The 14,415-nt window shown below is 39.3% G+C and overlaps 1 protein-coding gene across 4 annotated transcripts in view; it reads left to right on the forward strand.

Moving 5' to 3' along the window:
- SCUBE1 (signal peptide, CUB domain and EGF like domain containing 1) overlaps positions 1-14,415 on the forward strand; it is a 198,995-nt gene that overhangs the window by 168,231 nt on the left and 16,349 nt on the right. For 3 of the 4 annotated variants that reach the window (XM_015628660.3, XM_015628663.3, XM_015628661.3), the window contains 7 exons: positions 1,019-1,135; positions 3,117-3,239; positions 6,537-6,656; positions 7,710-7,802; positions 9,890-10,006; positions 11,655-11,813; positions 12,811-13,014. In XM_015628660.3, the coding sequence (XP_015484146.1) occupies positions 1,019-1,135; positions 3,117-3,239; positions 6,537-6,656; positions 7,710-7,802; positions 9,890-10,006; positions 11,655-11,813; positions 12,811-13,014 (933 nt within the window). The remainder of the gene's footprint in view (positions 1-1,018; positions 1,136-3,116; positions 3,240-6,536; positions 6,657-7,709; positions 7,803-9,889; positions 10,007-11,654; positions 11,814-12,810; positions 13,015-14,415) is intronic. The other variant, XM_015628662.3, reaches the window with a different exon arrangement.

Raw genomic sequence — 14,415 nt, forward strand, 5'->3', positions numbered from 1 at the left:
AGCTCTAGTAAGTGTGGAAATTGTCATAGGAGTACTATTCTATTCATTTATAATTCAGGAACATTAGAGGAATGAGATTTGTTGAAATGACCACTCTCAAATAATGTCATTGTATTCAGTTTTCTGACCTATAAGCAGAAAAATTAATTACTGAAGAGAATTTAATTTTTTTTTAAAAAAAAACAACAAAATTAACCCAAAAGTGTTATTCTGCTCAGATTGCTGTTTAAGGTACCTTTAATGTTTTCAGCAAGTCCATTCTGTCAGGACTGCTGTCAAATCAACCTCCACAGCACCTGCTCAACAAAGCCTTTGTACTGTCCTGAAGCAATGTGCTTTTGGTTGCTTTTTCCATGGCCTGCTGGATGGAAGAGGCTGTGTAAGCCAGGGTTTCATATTGCTGAGCAGAGATAATTAGAGATGCCTGTCTTTTTTTAAGGCAAAAGGTCGTAATTTTTTTGAGTTGGGTAGAATGTGGGCTTTGGACGAATATTTTCTGTGCTAGCTGCAGCCTGTTCCATATGCTGTTTTATTCTCCAGTAGTGTTTTGCTTGCTCTCTGCAAGTCTATAGAGTCTTATAAGGCAGAGCAGAAGTCTGGAAGCAACTCCCAGTCCTGATGGGCAAAATGTCAGCATATTGGTCAGTGAAAGAGAGAATTGCTTGATTCAACCTAAACCTTTTTTCCATTGTGCCACTAACTTCCACAAAAGCTCCATACTCGCCCAGCCCTGCTGGGTCAGTATGATCAGAAGTTAAAGGTTGCCATCTAATGGGGAATGTACATAATACAATCTTCATCAATAATTTGGTTTTACCAAATTATCTCTTCTTGTCCTTCTCCATGTACCCATAAGTATTTTCTTTACAAGGCACTAGAGGAATGAGAATATTTTATTCAGATTTTATGTAGGATGGTAAATGGTACTTTTATCAGTAACAAGATATTGCAACCCAATGAGAAAATCCAGTAATTCAGAATTAAATGTAATTTCTTAGTGCTTTTTCTATTAATTCAGATATAGATGAGTGTTCCTTTGAACGGACCTGTGACCACACCTGTATTAATTACCCTGGAAGCTTCGAGTGTCTCTGCCACAAAGGCTACACCTTGTATGGACTGACGCACTGTGGAGGTTTGGAAACTGAGTTTTGCTTACATGTGTGTTTGTTTGCTTTGTGAAATGTTCTTTGAGATTAAGGTTCTGTAACTTAAAATGATAAAGACATAATGTTAAAATAATCTTAAAATATCATGAGCTGGGCGTGACTAAAATTTCAGTATCTCAAATTTGCTGAAGCACTCCCAAGAGAAAAAAAAATGAAAACCAATGTCCCACCATTTTTTGATCAGAACTTCTACAGGTGTGAGTTTTTTTCACGCCTGTAGGGAGGCTTCATATGATGGGCAACAAAGAAAATAGGGGAAAGATGTCAATTTTGCAAAGTTTATGTATTTTGGCTCTGTTGGCATTTGTCCTTACCAGTCTGTGACATAAACTGCCTGTGAAATGCATAACAGAAGGCTGTGGTGGATATTCCTCCTATCTTCTGGGGACCTGCTTTCAACCTTTTTGGTATGACTGGAAAGAATCGGTACTGTAATGTTTCATTATCTAGGAGAGAGATATTTTTGAAGTACAGCATTACCACAATGACCAAATTAGAGGTTCAGCTGATGTAACAGAAACAGATGTGCTGGCCCCTCACTTCCAAGGGCTGAGTTCACCTGATTTTGTAATGTCAACATGAGACACTGCTAATGGCATCTCTGCACGGCTTCTTTTTGGGAGAAAGAGGTAGGAGGTGTATGCTGGTCCCTCTTTTATGGAAAAGTGTCACATAAATTCACAATAAGAGTAGAGCCAGGTGGGAAGAGAAACAGGAGTCCATCTAAGGAAGCAGTTTGGGAACAGACCCCACTTGAAAACAATTGTGAAAGCAAATTCTGAGTCTGAAAGTTTTTGGGACCTGTGTTATATGAGGTGTGGAGACACTGATCTTCAGTTTCACAGTTAATTCCTTAATGATTTAATGTAGTAATTTAGGGAAAGAAGCCTCAAAGTTTGGAGTTCTGCATCAGTCTTTAAATAACCTTCAGCCTCAGTTCAGCTTCAGTCTTTTCAGTAAGACTGAAGAAGGACCAAAACTATAGCTGGAAATATTCAGTGCTGAAACTTGGAGAAAAAACATGACCAGATCCAAACCTCCTGCTTTTTTTTTTTTCCATTATGAGCAGGTAAAAAATCACAACTCTGAATCTAGACTTGTCCAGGCCCCAAGTTTTGCCACGTAGGCCTGTCCTTAGTTGTAGTCCTTGCATGCTTAATTTTGAGGTCTACCAGTGAGCCAGAGCATTAGCAATTCTGTGTATCTCCTATTGATTCAGTGTCATTTCAGCTCATTAAATAAATAAACATCCTTTCTGGTGGTGGGAAGAGAGGAGATGAGAGATTGACCTTGTCGGCACGAGTATATGAGTGCTGAATGTATGGATTAAAAAGGACACACCTCATACTGGCTAAATACTTCTCTAATGTACCAAAAGTTGAAAGATTTTCTGTGGAATATCAATGATAACACGTACAATAATTTCTTCCCCTTCTTTACCTTTTATTTTTATTCAAGGAGTATATATCTAAACTACAATTCAACTGCTTAGTTTCTTTCAAAAGTATAATTTCCTCCTTCACCTGAACTAAAAGAAGCTCTGCGAATCACTGTAGAGAATTTATCTCCTTGTTTTGCAGAAGTGATGTGATCTCATAGAGGTTTATGCCGTTTTTCTGTGAAACACATCATTGTCCAGATGCTGCAGAAACTTTTGAGCATGTTTTATATCTGGTACTTCCAAGAATTTCAGTGTGACTGGTCCTGGCAAGTAAACTGTATCAAATGGATAAATCCTTGGGAGAGTAGGAGCTGTACAGTTTAAGGCCAAATACATGCAATATGCACTAAAATTGTTTGGCACTGTCTGTCTTCATACATGTTTATGTGGGCTCAAATGTAAAAGATAAAATAGAAATGGGTTTCCTTATGCAAGTCATATCTTAATGGGCAGTATATGTGTGTACACATGGTTAAGACTCCTCACAACTTTAAATATGTTTTTAGATATTGATGAATGCAGCATCAGCAATGGTAGCTGTGACTTTGGGTGTCTTAATACCATGGGGAGCTATGAGTGTGTCTGCCCACCTGGAAAGAAACTGCACTGGAATAAAAAGGACTGTGTTGGTAAGTGTGGAAATGTGACTCAGAGGTGACTGTGGTGAGGCTCCTGTTCTCCAGTAGGGTGCAAAAGTCCTTGGTTTTGTTTGAGAGAAGCTGCATTTTCACAATCTAGATCCCCAAATTAATTTTATAAACTCAGATTGCACCTGATCCCATGGAGCTCCATGGGCTAGGATACAACTGTAGGTGGATTAGCAAATGAGCAATATGTTGGATTTCATTTGTGTGGAATGTTTTATAAGTTTATGAGTCCATTCACAGAAATTGAAGTATTATTATTATCTTAGATATTTTATATTTGTCCTTAATTTGCACTCTTCCCATCTCCATAATGTCAGCTATAACTCTATTTACCTCTAACACTAATTTAGAATATTCAAAATATTTAACTGTTTACAAGTAGGACATGGTAGGACATAATACTTACATTCACAGAACCATACCCAAAATTTTCAAGTTATCTCTAAAGGTATCCTGCTTCATATAAAGTACTGACACTAGCTGTGTCGAAAGTATTCATCACAATGAGCACAAATCCTGAGACCAGAAAAATTTGGCACTTGCTGCTAGTGCCACTTTGGGACAGACCTGAATTTCTGTATCCTTTAAATAGATGCCTTCTTTTTCTGGAGTCTTATTTGAAGCACAGAAAATCTTGGTCATGGCTACAGACAAAGCCTTTTCTGTGAAATTTTAATTCTGGTTTTTAATTTTTAATGAGAATGGCATACCTGGGGTTTTCCATGGCCAAATTTTGAAAGCACAAATAACTTCTTATCGGCACATTTGTGGATGATTCCTAATGCCTAACTGGGAGCCAGACAGAAAAAGAAAAAGGGGGAATCTCCCTTCAGGGAATCTCTGCACATACTGAGAGGAAGCACTGCTTAAATCTGGAGTAGAGAGCACTGCACTGGCCTTGTGTGATCATGCAGTTGTGGTGTTGTTTACATGGATACAGCAGTATAACCAAGGTGGGGTGGGGGGTGAGATTCTCAAGCGGAATTCCAGCCTTTTCCTCTATGTTCTTCCTAAGTACAATTAAGTGCTTCGCTTACCTGTCTACTACCTTCGCTGCTATGCAGAGAACTAAGCATTGTGACAGCAAGAAATAGCTCACTGTGGTTTTTAGTTATCCACTAGGTCTCCCTTGCCATATACCAGTTATTCCTCTGGAAAGGATTTTGTAAGTTAACAGCTGGGACTAAAATATTTGGAGGTCTGGTATGAAGACTACTTGTGCTATATTCCCTCTCAGCCTACTAAGAATGTTGGTAGGAGACTGTATTGAAAATACTTTCCTGGTTGTAAATTTCTCCTCATTATTTATAATGCTCAGCTGGAAGATGGAAATAGAACACCTTTGTCTATTGATACACACTCTAGTATTTGGTGACTTCATTGAGACTTAAAATGAGCATCATCTCCCTGCTGATCACCTGCCTTTATAGCCAACATTTTTGAGAGGAAACGACATTCTAAATTGTTACAAAAGCACAATAAAAAGTGGAAGAATTATATTTAGTGATGCTGAATGCTATGTGATTTGGAGACATTTGCAGTAACAAAACTCTCTTTTGTTCAGCAATGGCACTTTGTGCTTTGTTGCCTCCTCAGTCCAAGGAAATAGTTTCTTCAAAGACATCATCAGAGAAACATAGAAGACTTAGGAGGGAGATAAGTGGAGAATGATTATTCCCATATCTGAGATGTGAACATCAGGCATGTTTATGGGACTTGTATCTATTTATATTTAATGACCAGTGAGGCCAGGAATACAAACCAGCTGGACGTTGCTGGGACTCTTCCTTTGCATGCAAGCCAAGTCAGGCAACACTCATTCCAGCTACTGCTTTGGAACTGCTTGGTTTCATGATGACTTTATTGGGCTTTTCCCAAGCCCTGGTAGACCCAAGCCAGTCTTGCTGCTACAAGGGTTGCTTCTGACACCAGAAGCAACCCTTACCTTCGTGTGGTCTGCTGGCAAGCCCACAGGTGGGAAAAATTACATTTACAGAGCCACAGTGAGTAGTAAGAAAAGCAAGTGTCAGCCAAACCTATCTTGTAAGGTGAGCAGATTGGAAAGAAATAGCAAGAAACAGAGAAAAATCATGTACCCAAAACAGCATTTCTACCGGGCTGAAGCAAGAGCTGCCCTACAGCCACCTGGCTGAGACTTAAGTCTCAGCTGCTGCAGTGTGGAAAAGCTGCTTGAAGAGGTGCCCAGCTGCACTTGGTCAGCAGTCATTGCAGAGGGGAGCCTTCTGGGAAAAAGAGGGAAGCAGTGAGGCTTCCTCCCTGTAGAAAGTGATGGCATGTGCCACCTACAGCCAAGAATGAACCTTGTCATTTGTGGGGGAAAAGATGTGCTTAAGTAATATTTCAATCCAAAAGGATGGTAAATTAAAATAAATGCAGGTTTATGACTACCAGTGTCATACCATCTTCTCAAGGTGAAGCACAGAGAACTGCTCCAAACAATCAACAATAACATCATGTGTTTTCAGCTGAAACACAAGCACTCCCTTACCCAAGTATGAAGACTCACTTGGTAGACCTGCAGGATGCTCTGACTTCATCCTGCCATAAGCCAAGAGGAGAGTCTGGATTTTTCCTTCAGATGAGCTGCAGTGTGCCTCATGCTGTAGGCACTGATGAGAGATGGCTCTGTGATCTCTGTGTGTGTCACAGGATCCCTTCTAGCATTGTTTGGGACATTTCAGCAGCATCTGAAAGGGCCATCAGGACTTTCCATCTCCATCCTAGCGTCTCCTGCCTCACCTCTGCCTTGTTTGAAATTTTTTAGCTCCAGAAGCTAGAGCATGGAGTTAAAGTTAAAAAGTCAGTGGGAGTTAGAGAATTTAAAAATACAATTTTAGTGGTCATCTAAGTAAGCAGAGCACTGTGCACAGTGTGTGGTTGGTCTATTAAATCAGAGAGCTGTGCCTCCAAATCAGAGAAAGGGAATCTCAGGTAATCCACGTTTCCTGTTGCTTCTGAGATCAAGATGTGCACACAGAATTGTGCTCATAGAGCACAAAGATCCCAAAATGGAGGATAGGAGAGAAAGATTGATCTAGAATTTAGGTCTAAAAATGGGAAGGAGTTTCATTTTCAAGTACAGGCTTAACATCCCAATCCAGATGCTTTCCCTTATGTGCTTATTGCAGAAATTTTTTGACTTGTATCTGTCATGTTTTTTGCCACTTCCTGCCTTTTCCCACCATTGTATCCAAGTGTGCACACAAGGTTCTTTGTTGGGCAATTGTTTTACATTTCCTAATTTTTTTTTCTCCTCAGAGATGGTTAAATGTCTCCCAAATACCAAACCAGCTCCCAAGGCTCAGCTAGTATGCAGTAAGACAGGAGGCATAGAGAGCTGCTTCCTGTCATGCCCATCCAATACTCTTTTTGTTCCAGGTTTGTGCAAAGTATTTGTCCTCTTATGTCTAGGATGTGACTTGCTGACTTTCTCTGTTAATGTATTCATGATTCTTGCATTCATTTTTTGTTATAGACAACAGTAAATGAGCAAAACTTCATTATAAATTAAATCAAGAGCAACTACACATGAGAAGATTGGTCCTTCATTGTTTAATTTGAGATGTCAGTTGCAAGGGTGGGAAAATTCTAAAAAGCTTGTAAAAAGTAACAGGAATTCACTAAAATCAACTGTTCGTTTCTGCCTTCCCTTTTGTCACAGCAGTTCAATATATAACAAATTTTTTCTGCACTATCCCGGTTAAGGTGGATGTGTCTCTCAATCCAGCTGAGTAGTATTTATAAAAAATTGGGCATTTCATTCCACTCCCTCCTTTTTTCTTTTCTTACCATTCGCTACTTGTAGTTTTCATCTTCACAGTTTTGCAGGGAAGGAGTGGGGGATTGCTGCTTCTTTTTCATAGATGTTCTGGCACAGGATTATTTTTGGCGCCTACTTTTCACGTTTAGTCTTGCCATTATATGCAGTCAAGCTAATGTTTTATTCACATTTTATTTTCAGTTTAGCAGAGACTACTGAAACTGTGCATTTCTCTAATTTGTAAGCACCAGGACACAGATTTATCTCTGTAATATGTAAACACTGAAGTACACCATTTCTGTTTCTGCCAATAAATTCTGTTGGAGCCTGAAGCTAAAATTATTATGACAGTACGTGGTTTGTTTTCTAAATTACAGGGATGATCAAAGGGGAAGGACTTTGCCATGGACAAACACAAAATATTTTTTACTTGTGCACAGCTAACCTTGTGCTGAATCACTTATGAAATGTATCATTTCAGTGCTAGGAAGAAACAAACCTTGTAGTCAACACTGTGAAGCATTGAAGCTTTTGGCAAAGTATTTCAGCCACTTAAAATCCAAGTTCAGCATTTAAAATGTCTTGTTGTTTAGCAGCATAGAGAAGCTGAAGCCTCGAGCAGGTGCTTTGTGAGGCTGTTGCCTGAGTGCTGACTGTGTTCTGTCCCCCAGACTCGGAGAACAGTTACACGCTGAGCTGCGGCATCCCCGTGCAACACGGCAAGGCACAGCCCAGGCGCAACTCCACCCAGACCAGCTGCTCAGGTGGGTGCTGCCCTGCTTGCTCCCTCTTTCCTGAGCCCAGGAAGGGAGGGGATGGACCTCAGGGAATTGCAGGACATCAGATCCATTTGTTAGGTAAGGCAAGGTTTAAGGTGTTGCCTAATAACAAGAAGAAAAACCTTGGGACAGAGTTGAAGTGGTAAGATAAAAAAGTAATTCTTGCAACAGAGTAGTAAGATACTAAACCAATTATTCAATGAAAGCTTTCAGGTCAGCAAAATATGGCTCTGTGCACATGTGGTACAAAATTTCTATGATTCTATAAAGTTAATTTATTAGGATATCCAATAGGAAATCAGTTACCCCAGTAAACCATCCATGGGTCAGTCACCCTGAGGCTTCTTTGCCCTATTCCCTTGTTATGTCTCTTAAGTTCTGATAGAAAATAAGATGTCCTTGTCAGGAATTCTCTTCTTAAGAATAGGGCTAAACAGAATTCCAAGTATGTGTTAGTAGGGTTAGCTTATTATTCTAAAATCTAAATTAAAGGGTAGGAAAAATACCAGCTATATAACCATGTATTAAGAGTCTACAAAGCTACAAATATATTGAAAATGTATAAAAAGCAAAAATCTTTAGGCATCAAAGGTAGCCAATGTCCCCTTATGCACACACTTTTTCTGCAGCCTCTCCTTGAGGGTGGGGTGTGTGGAGCTGCAGCATTGTATTGAAGGGTCAGTGTGGGAGGATGGGTGCTGCAGGTTTGAATTATGTTCAATAAGGACAAATATTTAGAATTGTTTGCTTTCCATAGTCTAACAAGGCAACAGTGAGCATATCAAAACAGGACTTTTCCCAGGCTCAGGACTGAGCCAGAGGGACCCAGCAGTAGCACAAGGTGGGTCCCAGCCCTCACCTGCAAAGCCCTTCCACAGGAGCACAGGCTCTCCTACTGCAAGGATAAAAGGTTATCCTCCCATGAAAAGGTTATGAGACTTCTGTGAGAAAATACTGCATTTATTTCATTCATCTTTTTCTCAAAAATGGCTGGACTGTTTTTGCAGAGACATTCCAAATGTTATGAGACTTCTGTGAGAAAATACTGCATTTATTTCATTCATCTTCTTCTCAAAAATGGCTGGACTGTTTTTGCAGAGACATTTCAAATGTTTATGGAAGCTGACAGTATGGAAAAAACCAAACCAAAAACTTGAAGCCTGGCAAAATTAGAAACAGCTGAAACATCCAGCAGTAGGAGGAGTCAGCCCACCATACACATACCTGCTGTACTTCTCTCCCATTTTCCAGTTCTCCAGACATGTATTTCCTATATATTTGGGATAGGCTAGGAGGTACATTGTTGTGGAGTGGTACAGTGCTGTGGAGTGACACATCCTGGAAGCAGATGTGTCTGCTTGTGGCACAGGATCAGGCCACCTGTAAAGTCCTGGTTCAGCAAAGCCCTACCAAGGAAAGAGGGACCCACGCTGTGGCGTCACCTGGCACCATCCTTTGCCTTCAGCAGGGCCAGTGCACAGCCCACAGCAGCTGGCAGGTGACAGGCCAGTCTCTTCATCCAGGGACTTCGTCAAATCAGACAGCAGCTCAATTTTCTACTCATGGCATGGCTGTATAACAGCCTTTAAAACATGAATGTGAAACCTGCCTTTGTTCAAAGCTGAGGGATAAAGCTTGCAAGCCACAGACTGCAATAAAAGGAGTTCCTTTGGATGGTTTTCAGTTGCCAAGAGCATAGCTCCACTAAATAAGTCTTACTGGCACTAGCAGGAACAGAACTACAACTAACATGGGAATTCACAGAGAGTCCAGGAAAAAAAAAAAGGTAGGATTTAATATTTCTCATAGTAAAAGACAAATTTACCCAAAATCCGAGAAGATGTGCAGAGCAAGCATGGTACGAGCACATTCATTGATCTGCGTGGGCCCAAGAGTAGGTACTCGCTTTAAAAAATGAACTTGTAGAAATGGGCCCCTTGCACAAGTGTAATTCTTGGGTTGCCTCTTTTTTTAAGTCACAAGAAAACATTTGAGTCAGTTTTTAAAAATTTTTAAAAATGTCCCATTTCATTTCCATCCCAATGGCAGCTTTTTTTACTTTACATCAACAGATTCCCTAGCCCTGCCAATCAAGCAGAAAGTTCGTTTTAAAATCAAAGATGCAAAATGTCATTTACGGCCTCGCAGCAAAGAAAAAACAAAAGATTCTGGGAAGCAGGCTGTTTCAGGTATGTGGTTTCTTCCAGCATGTAAACAACACTTTAATTAGTTTTATTGTTTGTTTGCTTGTTCATTTACATGCTTTGTTTTCACACTGCAGACAGGAAAAAAAATCAGTGGTTTTCATATTTGGTGTGAATTTAAGTTCAGGCCAAGATTCCCACTCTGGCTGAACAGTGCCTTGGGTTTGGCTCTTGGGTGCCGAAAATCTCACCAGTTGCTTTGAAAAATCTTTGTTCAAAAATATATGAGTTGGGAATTAAGCTGATCCTTCTTCTGGCCTGGATAATGGCAGAAATGCCCTGACAAAAAGCAATGACTAAGGCAAAGTTATGTGAAACAGTGCCAGTTTGGTTGGTTTAGTTTGGTTTCCCAAATGAGTTTTTAAATGAAAACAAAAGCTATTATTTGTTTGGTTTATACTGGATTAGTAACGTATTGTAGCGCCAAAGACAACCCCTAAAAGCGAAAGTTATTATGAAAATCTGATGTTACACAGCCTTAGATCTTTTGTTATGAAAGAGTGAGTAGTTATGATGTTAGGAAAAAATATTTATAAGATTTAGGTATAAATAACAAAAACATGGTATTAAAAAAGTTATATTGTTTCTTAAAGCAACTTACCGGCTTACACCAAACATCTACTGGTGATACATTCTCTGTTGTGAATTTGTTTTACCACCACTTTCACTAGCGAGTGAGAAATCTTGTATGATCCCTGAAGAGTAAAATAGCTATTTTTTAAATAAGTAAATGGTTCAAATATTTTATTTTTTTAATTTAGACTCATATTTCATCTTTACCCTGCAGTCTACACATGCTATATCTAATCTTACAAGTACTGACTTAGTCATCAAGATGCTTATCCTGTGAATAAGGTGTGATTATCAGACTTACTTTTAAAGTCATAGAAGTTGAATTTTTCAGTCCATACAATCACTATGGGAATGTGGTTTTTGCATGCATTTCCTTGTCCTTTGCTTCCTTTGCTTTGCATTTGTTCTGTCATCTGAACCTCTGAGTCTAACAGTAAGATTACCTCAGACAGCCACACCCTTGGAATGAAATCCTTCTGGTGGCTTCAGTACTACAAATTCCTCTCTCTTCCCTGACCTGGAAGGTCCATCATCTGTGGCAAACTACAATTCCTGCTCAGATAAAACCTTCCAATACATTTTCATAATCTCACATTCAAAGGCTATTAAGCCTTTGCTGTCTGATGATCGTCACTTCTGAAAGAGATAGAATACCCACTGATAGTTTTTAGAGGCCCAGGCCTGACATTCTCATAGATTTATGTAACTGGCTCTCTTGCTTTGTTTAGCCATCAAATATAGTTTATAGTATTTGCTGATTTTAAGATCATTTCTGTAAAGAGCTTTCTAATCCTTATGCAGAAAAGGGACAGGCAGTTTTAGGCATTGGAGGCCCCACTGTGCAGCTGAGCACCACCAGACTGTGCTTTTGCCTTCTGCATCCACTAGCAAAATGAGCAAACCCAATACTGCCCAGAGAAGGAGGTGTCTCACAGCACATAGGAAATGTTATGAAGCCTGTCACTGCATTCATGATAACCCAGTGAGATACCACTTTTTAGCCTGTAACTTGCTACTTTGCTACTTGATTTCTTTCCTGTGTTGCTTCTCTGGTGCAAAGGAGGTCAGTTCCCCTGTACAGACAACTGCCAGGTGACCTTTGTGAATCTCAAGTGTGATTCCTCCAAGAAAAAACGCCGAGGCCGCAAGTCACCATCAAAAGAAGTGTCCCATATCACTGCAGAGTTTGAAGTGGAGATGAAGTCTGAAGAAGTCTCAGGTTTGTGAAAGAGAAATCAGAATTTAGTTCTCCAGTGTGTTGTTAAATTCTCCTTGAAGCTATTTCATCAAGCTGCCATAAACACCTTTTAGCACAAGCCTCATTCAACAGGTTTCCAAACTCAAAGATTTAATTAAAGAAATAAAGATTTCAGAGATTTATTTGACAAGAGCCAAGGATGAAATTAAGCCAAAGGAACAAAAATTGAACCTGCATCAAAATTCCTCCAAGGTTTCGAGTTAAATCATGTGCTTTAATCCAGTCTGATTTCTTTAAACAGCAGAAGTGTTGATCAATGTACAGGGAACATAAAGATTAGGTAGAAGTTCTGCAAAAAGGTTGATAAAAATATCCTCCAAAATGTAAGTTGCTTAATATTTAGTCTGTGAATCAGACAGTTTTATCACACAGTTGAAAAATTCATGTTTTCTTACCAAACTTTGGAATAAAACTAATTACCTCAAGTTATAAATGAGATGGAATATTATGTTATAAATTCCAGCCAAAGAAAATGTGGAATGAATCCTATAAAGATGCAAGTCCTCAAAGGCTGATTTCTTAACCTTGAGGGGCACCTCATTAGCCAAGTAGTTCAAACAATAGTTGTGCCTGAAATCACATTTCTTTCCATCACTGACACAAAGGTGTTTTGGTCAGGGAAGTGGCGGGAGAAAAGCGTGGGCAGAGAAAATTCAGGGACATTAATGGTGGCAGACTGAACACACAGCTGAAGGGAGAACACATGTGGATTGATGCTTTCTGCAGCACTCAACGTGCACTTGCAGGCTATGGAACTGTTCCATGGACCTTAGGATACTGTCCTGTCCCTTTGAAAGACCTGATCTTGAATACAATGAGCTGCTGCTTCAATTTATATGGGCAACACAGTGAAACAGACAGAGTTGTCGTAGTGCAATGCAGGCTAAGCTTTTTGTTGAGCACCTCTTTTAAACATGAATCTCAATTGCTTCTAGTTTTGTTATCATTTCCCATTTAGACACCTGTAACATTGACTGTGTTCGGAAAAGGATGGAACAGAAGCTGCAAACTGCAATCAAAACATTGAGGAAATCTATTAATAAACAGCAATTTTACATTCAGTTTTCTGGGACAGAATATGAAGTGGCTCAGAAGCCAGCTAAAGCTACTGAAGGGCATGAAGCATGCAGTACAGGGCAAGTACTACAGGATGGAAAATGTGGTAAGTAAAAACAGCTCGAATATTCAGTCGTATCCCCCAAAACAAGCAGTCTAAAATTACCTTTTCCATGGTGAACCAAGGAGAAAATCTCTGAGATAATGACTTAGAATTTAATAATCAATATTACTCAGCATATATACATGGACTATGGATGGTTCATAAGAGTCCAAAGGGAATTCATTACATGGTTGTAGGAAATCAAAAGTATAAATATGGATACATTCCTATGCTGTCAAGTGGTAGGTATCAAAACCTGCCACACGAAAATGTTGGCAGTTAGTTACCAGTAGTTCCCATCTTATCAAACACATTTACAATTTGGTAAAGCAGTAATACGAAGTTTTCCTAGTAGCTGTATATTTTTATATCACCAACTGTCACTGTCCTCACCATCAAATAATCCATGATCCATGGATATGAATTAATGCTCAAGAGGTCCAGTTAAAAAAAAAGAATTATAGAAATCTATTTTATGTAAAATACCTAATTTATTTAAGCCTTTTCCCATGTTATCAGGCTTTAGTGCTTTTCTGTGCTTTTTAAAAGCACTTTTTAGTGCTTTACTGATTTTCTAAAGTGCTAGTGCAGATTTATTAATGGCAGTTCTTAGCACTGCAAGCTTTCTAATCACTTACAGACATCTTTTCAGAATCAGCATACCTATTTTTCTAGCTTTTGAGATACCAAGTGATTTACAATCCAAAAGTCACATCTGATAGGTGCTTCTAGTGAGTGAGTTCAGAGGTAGTTGTCATCATGTAGGAGCAGTGATTTAGAAACTGTATTTGCAATGCTGTTGCTATCAGTATCTAGAAACTCAGACATTTTGACCACTCCTATCCAGCAGAGAAAAATGTGTAAGGCATATCCTGTTAAAGCAAGAAAAGCACATGTATTCATATCTGTATTTAAAATGCTGTACAGTTGGGGTATTTGAGTGGCAATAGACAGAAATTATTACTGGGGACACATTGCCCATGGAGAAATCTTTAGAACTGATCTCAGCTGACTTTTTGTAGTCATCAGCCATAAAACCAACTTGTAACTGCACCTGGTATAAACTAAAAGCTCATGCTTCCCACACTCTCTGCAGCACTGCTTTAATAAACTGCAAGATACTGTTTTAAGACTGTACCCAGCTTTATTAACAACACACATGTGATACACACCTGAGTGCATTACAAAGCCAGTTAATAGTTTAAACAATAAAAGCAGGACCTCACCCTGATATAAATTGACCTAAATCACAGTGGAGATGGGTCTGTTTACATCAGGGAAGGATCCTGGACTAATATATGCAAAACATGTGCCATCATAAACCTGGGGCCAAAGACCTTCTCTAAACGTTTGATATTACGGCAAATAATGTGATCAAAGTGAAGATCCTTACGTAGGCTCCCC

This window comes from Parus major, chromosome 1A, assembly GCF_001522545.3.
Source record: "Parus major isolate Abel chromosome 1A, Parus_major1.1, whole genome shotgun sequence".
NCBI classification, from domain to species: domain Eukaryota; kingdom Metazoa; phylum Chordata; class Aves; order Passeriformes; family Paridae; genus Parus; species Parus major.